The sequence below is a fragment of the Miscanthus floridulus genome, chromosome 15 (assembly GCF_019320115.1).
Source record: "Miscanthus floridulus cultivar M001 chromosome 15, ASM1932011v1, whole genome shotgun sequence".
NCBI lineage: Eukaryota > Viridiplantae > Streptophyta > Magnoliopsida > Poales > Poaceae > Miscanthus > Miscanthus floridulus.
In genome coordinates, this window is record NC_089594.1 from 14,547,175 (window position 1) to 14,554,624 (window position 7,450).

Consider the following 7,450-nt stretch of genomic DNA (forward strand, 5'->3'; position numbering starts at 1 on the left):
GCCAGAGAGCGGCGGCGGCGGCCGGGGATCTGGCGCGGCGGGGAGCAGTCTGGTGGCGGCTGCGGTATCAGTTAGTAGAGAAGACTGTTGCAGGTTGGTTTGGGGTTAGGACTGAGGCGAGTAGAGGCTGAAGTTCAATATCAAGGAACAGGTTTATCCAAACCTGCATGGAACACATTACACATTATTCAATCAAGACTACACAAGAACAACACATTAACATTTTTAGTTGTGCTAGAAAGAGGAACCACACAAACCTCTAGCTTACATATGAGCGATACACCACCGTTTTTACTTTTTTTGGCGGCCATTAATTGTTAAAACATAGAGGATTCGAAATTTTGTAAATAGTAGATGGCATGTCTATCGTGCACTGTGCTTAGGCGTTGGCCGCCTTCTCAGTGAACAACAGATCCGCGTACGGCATGAAGTGGCACACCGGCGCGCCGCCGGGCCGGAGGTTCAGCGTCTCGAACGCCGGGTGAGCCGAGCTCCAGTTGGAGGTGTCGAGGTGGCAGACGGCCACCATGTCGACCACCACCGGGGCCCCGCTGCCATACTGGAGACATCGGAGCGTGAGCACGTACGCCCCAGTGGACGCCTCCTTCTCCATGTGGCACCTGTAGACGGCGTACGGGAACGGGTCATCGTGACAAGTCACATGGCGGCCACCGCCGAGCGGAGCCACCGCAACGACCTCGTACTCCTGCCGCGGCAGGCCCTCGCGCGGTGTCAGCGCGGACGCGGCCACCGACAGCCTCGCCGCGCTCGTACCTAGCATGCGCGCGGCGGCGCGCACGGCGCCCTCCAGGGACGTGGCGCAGGTCTGGCGCTCGCCGGCGAGCGGCGGCGCCTGGCACGCGCTTATGGTTGTGCGCACATTTGACTCCCTGGAGGAGCCCGACGCGATGGAGAACGTGGCCAGCACGTCGCTGACGTTGGCGAAGGGGGCCTTCTCGGCGTCGGCCCGCGGGAGGATGGCCGGCAGGTCGACGGGCGGGAAGTGCACCGTCATGACGCTGCCGAGGGCCACGTTCTCCTGGCGGAAGAAGACGCCCGTCGCCGCTACGGCCGCGCTCGGGCTGCAGGTGATCCGGTAGCTGTAGCCGAGGCACGCGTCGGGCTGGTACACTTGTGGGGAGGACGACGGCTGCTTGAGCGGCGAGTGGTCGGTGCCTTTCTGGACGAGTTCCGCGATGGTCGGCGGCATTGGCGTGCCCGGGAGGTTCTCCTCCCAGAACCTCGCCGCCGGAGTGGTAACGGCGGTGGTGGCGCAGGCTGGGGCGGCGATGGCGGCCACCATGATAAGAAGCGCTGACGGGTGCATAATGCGTGATGCGTCGTCGACCTCGGCGGCTCGACGTGGTGACCAGAGCAGAGCGTGGGAGGAGAAGCGAGCTCGAGCTCGTACAAGGAATGAAAAGGAAGCTGTGGGCGCTAGACGGCTGCTACCTCTTGCTTGAGGAAAATGGCTCCCGCAGGTCCACAATATATAGCCTTCGAGCCTCCGACCAGCTAGTACACGAGCCCCTCCTGAACAAAGCGCACATGTTTGCCCTGCAGCCAGTTGCACTGCATCTGCGGCGTGGGTGTGGTCGATCCTGCCGATAGCCGTCCTGCGGTCAGCTCGCTTTGACCGTGTACCGTCCGTGGAAATTTCTCCGCTCATCGAATATAATATAATATAATATAATATAATATAATATAATATAATATAATATAATATAATATAATATAATATAATATAATATAATATAATATAATATAATATAATATAATATAATATAATATAATATAATATATAGGTTGTGCTATACATTAGTGGTCTCAATATAGGTTTCGTCTCGTGCGGTGGATTTCCACCCTAGAATGATAGTCATTGTGTTACTTCTACCTCAGGCCAATAACCATTCTTCTTCCCAAAAGGGGGAAGCGTCGCGCAGTCGGGAGAGCACGCGACCCCTCGCCGTCGCCGCCCACCGTCCCGCCGCGGCGCGGTAGAATCTCACCGGCGCAACAATCGTGGCCGTGTAGCTCCTGCGAGACCCTACCACGCACGCGGCAGCCTCCTTCTTCTTCTCTCCCCCTCCCATCCTGACCTAGCCTAGCCTCCTTCTCCATCACCAGAACCCTAACCGCCGCCCTCCCGCCATCCCCACCGTCTGGCCGGTCTGCCTCCCTCGAGCCCGTTCTAAGCCCGTCAAAGTTGGGGAAGAAGAGATGGAGAGTTAGAGATAGAGGGCACTGAATCCTAGCTGTCGCCGTCTTCTTCTTCGTCAGCGCAGGCGAGAGTGGGGCACGGGCTAGCACATGAAGTATAGGAATTGTGAATTTTTTTGGAAGCATATACTAATGTAATTTAATATTACGATGGGGAGCGCTACTACTTTGTACGCAGGCGATGATTTCAACAAGCATGTGCATGCATCATGTATGCAGATGGAGTGCAGGCAAGTTCAGGCACCAGTCGGATGGCTGGCGATGACAGTACTGATTAGTGAAGGCGAGGAGCACCAGCTCCAATACAATGCAAGTTGATTTTTTCCCACGCGAGTAACCCCATTTCCATTAATAGAATTAACGGGAATACAGATGTTCGGTCCGAAGGACCGAGAAAGGGATAGACCCAGAAAGACAAGACAATCATAAGAAGATCCAAACAACCTAAGGAAGTATTGCCTTCCGAGAATAACACCTAATAGATTTAGCAGGCATGACCCAAACATATGGGGATGAACAGAAGAGTTTCAAGGATGCATTTGAACCAAAAGAGACTTTTTCATGATCAACAACTTAGGCACGCTCCAGAAGTGTTATAGCTGCAGGCTAGATCATACAGGGTGTCGGTGTTTCGAATAAATACCAGCTAGTAAATTTATATTTGTTGCGCGTTAGGCCCGGATGGTGTACTAAAGGACACAAGGTTTATACTGGTTCGGACAGAATGTCCCTACGTCCAGTTTGATGCTGCTCATGTTATTAGTACCGAAAAAGGTTTATAGTAGGGGTACAAACGGTCAAGAGAGGGACATGTCCCAAGTCTCTGATGGAAGGGTCGAAAGGATGCCAAGATTTTGGTTGTTGCTTGGTTGTATCCTGTGTGTGGAATCGATCCGTCCCTTTAGCGGGGTGCCCTGCTCCCCCTTTTATAGACCAAGGGGGAGCAGAGATTACAGATGGGAGAAAAAGGAAAAAACCAGAGGGTAGAGAAGGTCCTTCGAAGGAGCCGGGTCTTGCTTTCCCCCCGTGCCTGTACTGCTGACACGACAGGCCGTGTCAGGGATGGCGTGTTCGCTGATCTTCATAGGGCCGTGCCCTAGCCTCATTCAGCAAGTGGGTACGTCGCAACCTACACCGACGGACGGTGCGGCGTGCCAGGGAGCCGAGCTATGACCCTACGGGGAGTAGACGGAGAATTGTCCATACGGTCATCACTGTAGATGATGTGAGTTCTCTCTTGTATTGTAGTGGTTGTCATATGCTTGTGTAAGGATCCACGTCCGAGGGCTGATGGCGGCGCCCACAACACTGTAAGACCAAAGTCAGCGCCTACAACACTGTTCGGGCTCTGCCATGCCTGGAAGGGCCTAAAACGCTCGTCTCGTCGAATCTTCCTGCAGACGTGTAGGGCGTGGTCCTCGGTACTGTGGTTGACTCGAATGTCTTGTCTTACCCCGCGGTTGTCATTATGAAGGAGTAGGGTGCAGTCGTCGGGCGAGGCGAAAGCAACCCTCAGCCGTCGGGCGAGGCAGAGCCTGCCCTCAGACACCGGGTGAGGCGGAGCCAACCCTCAGCCGTCGGGTGAGGCGGAGTCTAGCCCTCGGGGGTCGGGTGAGGTAGAACCAATCTTCTGTCGTTTAGGTAAGAAGTGTAGTAGTGTTCTTGTCTGACCGGAAGCGTCAACGTTCGATGGTTATTGGTTCCACCTCATTGGGTACCCCGGTATTAGGTCCCCGACAGTAGCCCCCGAGCCCTCAGGTGATTCGGATAGAATTGCTCGGGGTGTATTTTGATTCGCCAGAGGGTGTGCGCGAGCGCACCCGTAGGGTGTAGCCCCCGAGCCCCCGCGTGATTCGGATAGAATCGCCCGAGGGGTATTTTGGACCCTTCGCTGGTATGACTATGAGATTTGGTGTTTCGACAACTGTATAGCTTAAAGGAAACCCTAGTATCCCGTTCGCGGGGATTCATCCAGGGTCTGCCTGGTTGGGACTTGATTGCGGAAAGAGGCTCCCTTGAGGCTCGTGCGCCTGTGTTCTGGCCGTTCATGGGTCAGCCCTCGAACTCCTGGGTGCAGGTGGGCCGGAGAAATACTTTTTTGACCCGTATCCCCTCCATGGGAAAGGAGTCCTGGTCTGCTTGGGAAGGTGAAACGTTAGGCGCGATTTTGGTGGGAAAGGATAGGGATTGTGGGCGCATATCCCACGACGTGACGTGGCGGTGTGTCGTGGCAGGCTCAGAGACCTAGGCGGGCGGTTGTTTTTCTCGCATCCGTTGCCCCTATAAAACCAAGAGGTTCGCCCCCAGGGTTCCATACTTTGTGTCCTTGCCTTTGCATCCGCAACCTCCGCCGCCAATCGCCTGAGCCTTTCGCACCCGCATCGCAGCCGCCATCAAGCTCGCATCCGTATTGCAGCCACCGTCAAGCTCGCAGCCACCCCCTCCCAATCGTTCAATGGAGCCGTGGTGCAGATCTGACATCACCCCTCAGCGCCTAGAGGGCCTCATTCGCCGTGGCCTCCGTTGCCTGCTGACCGTCGCCGAGGAGTGGAGGCTGCCTGGTAATGAGGACGAGCCATTGCCGCCCAAAGGGTATGTCATGTCCTTCGCTCACTTCCACGAACGGGGATTCGCCATACCCGCCCACAAGTTCCTTCGCAAGCTGTTGGATTACTACAAGGTGGAGTTGCAGCACCTTACCCCCAATGGGGTCCAGCACATTGCGACGTTCGTCACCCTATGTGAGGGATTCCTGGGGATTAGTCCCCACTTCGACCTGTGGTGGTATCTCTTCACCGTCAACCTTCTGAAGAAGCGGGTCGGGAAGCAAGAGCTGAGCATGCCGATGGGATGCGCCGGCATTCATCTCCGCAACAACCGAGTGAACGAATACCCATCGATGCGTCTGTTGACCTCCAACAAGGGGTGGCAATCACATTGGTTTTACGTCAAGGACAACGTCGCCGCCCCCTTGCCAACATTCTCCAGGCGCACCATCGAGGAGTTCCCGGGGTCGTGGAAGTGGGGTGTCCCGGACAAAGACAAGAAGAGGATCAAGGACCATCTCGCCGCCCTTCAAATCCTGAAGGAGAGGGGCGTGAAGGGATCGGGGATCATCGGCTCCTACCATACGTGGAGGTTGGCGTCGCTGATGAGCCGCACGCTCCCCCTACACCTGATGGCGCCCGGGGCATCGCTCGAGGGGACGACACTTGTCGACGAAGCGCCCCCCACCGAAGTGGCGCAATGCATCAAGGAGGCGATATGGAGCCTTCGAAGGACAGCGCTGGCGTTGTCCTTGATTTCGTGTATCCGGTGCCGGGGCATCCCCCAATGCGGCTAGAACCAGGGTTCATCGATTTTGTAAGTCCTCTTTCCTCGTGCCTCGTTTTTACTTGAATTCCCGGCCCCTTGATGCTGACCTCGGGATAGCGGGACTAGTCGAAGAGAGTCATCTTCGTAGATAGCCCGGCTCCACTACCAAAGGATCGGCTTGTGGCGATGGCGAATCATACCATGGCCGAGTGCGATAGGAAGACGAAGGAGCTCAAAAGGAAGAAGATGCTACAGAAGCAGCAAGCACGGGAGCAAGGAGAGGAGACAGATAGTGACAATGATGATGATGAGGAGGAGTTTGATGAGGTAGTTGCTGATGTGGAGTTGGGCATCTTGGAGGGCGAGGATACGCTGATAGGGACCCCCCGTCCATGCAGGGACCCTTCCCGTTCCACGCGGGGGGAGTGAGTCCGTGCGGCCGGCGGAGGCGGGCCAAACCATCGGCCCGTCCTTAGGACCGGTGGGAGCAGGAGGATCTGTTGCCACACCCGGGGTGCTGGCGGAGGACCGGTGGATGAGGGGAGACGGATCTGCTGCCACGCCCGAGGTGCCAGTGGAGGGGGTGGCTCCACTGTCGCGCCCCACGAGCTGATAGGGGAGGGCGGATCTACCGCCGTGCCCGAGGAGCCGACAGAGGGGGGTGGCTCCGCCACCGCACCCTCAGAGGCAAGGGAGACGAGCCCCTCTGCCCGAGAGTAGGGGGTAGGCTCAAAACGGTCCTGCCCAGATGAGTGGGAGTAGGAATCTGGGGTTCGTCCCCAAAACGTTCCTATCGCCCAACAGCGCCAGCATAAGTCACTGATTCCTTTGTTTTTCTTGTTTTTCTATTTAGCAGTGTGACCTTACACCTTTTAACTCTTGCAAGGTCTTGCGACGGGGCCATTCTTTGGCGCTGGCGCCTAAGAAAAGTGTTGCTCTTTAGGTGGAATGGGTGCCGTTGCCTGGCGTCGCTCCTATTTCGGGCAGGAGTGGAGCCGACGTTGCGGCCTTGTCGACCGGTCAAGTGCCACCTACTGTGGTGCCCATGCCCTTGGCGGGTCAAGCAGGCGCCGGGGCCGAAGAAGCACCCTTGGGAGTCATCGAGCAAACGGCGACGGAGGTGATTCCACCGCGTACGTCAGAGCGGATGGAGCCGCCACTCGTGCTTGTGGTGCCCTCTGTGGTGGGTGCGGCGCCGCAAGCCAAGGCCCCGGTGTCGCAAGCGGAGGCGGGCATGACCGTGACAAGCCAGGTGTAGCCGAACGCAGCCACAGTGGTGTCCGAGGGAGCGGCGCAATCCGTGCCACCGGCGGCCCAGGCGACGACGCCCGAGGCGGGCCGAGCGGAGGAGGACACGGCCGGAGGGTCCCCGAGCGCCGTGGCAGTGGTGGAGAGGACCAGCGGGGGGTCGCCCTCGGCCCTGATGTCGGGGGGCAGCCGCTCGCCCGCGTGGGGTGAGCTGCCGCTCCAGTGGATGGATCCCCGAGACCCAACGTCGACTCTCTTCTCGCTCGACGATGCTACCAAGAGCATAGAGCGGGGGAGTCTCGATGAAGGGATCTCGGCTATGATGGATGTCCTGAACTAGGCCAGGGGCATCCTGCGTGATGTCATCGTTCCCAATGGCCGGTATTCGCTTGATCTCCCCTCTCGCTTTCTTCTTTCTTGATGTATGTTTGTATTTTTGACACTGGTCCTCTTTTTAGTCCCTCATTGCTCGTAGCTGGGATAAATCTCAGTTCCTCCACGAGCAAAAGGTGGAATGGGACCGCCTCACTGAGGAGGCCCGGCTGCGTGGAGATTTGAGCGCCTAGCTTGCTGCCGCCCAACAGTGGGAAGCCGAGGCACGTCGGGACGCGGAGGAGGTCCATGAGATGCTCCAGGATCTATCGGCGAGGGTGCAGCAGGACGAGGA

The 7,450-nt window shown here is 57.2% G+C and overlaps 1 protein-coding gene across 1 annotated transcript; it reads right to left on the bottom strand.

The window, feature by feature from the left end:
• Positions 1-379: 379 nt before the first annotated feature.
• On the bottom strand, positions 380-1,327 carry LOC136507047 (BURP domain-containing protein 6-like). Its single transcript, XM_066501899.1, has one exon. It carries the CDS (start codon positions 1,325-1,327, stop codon positions 380-382), a length of 948 nt encoding a protein of 315 aa, XP_066357996.1.
• Between the last annotated feature and the right edge of the window lie 6,123 nt (positions 1,328-7,450).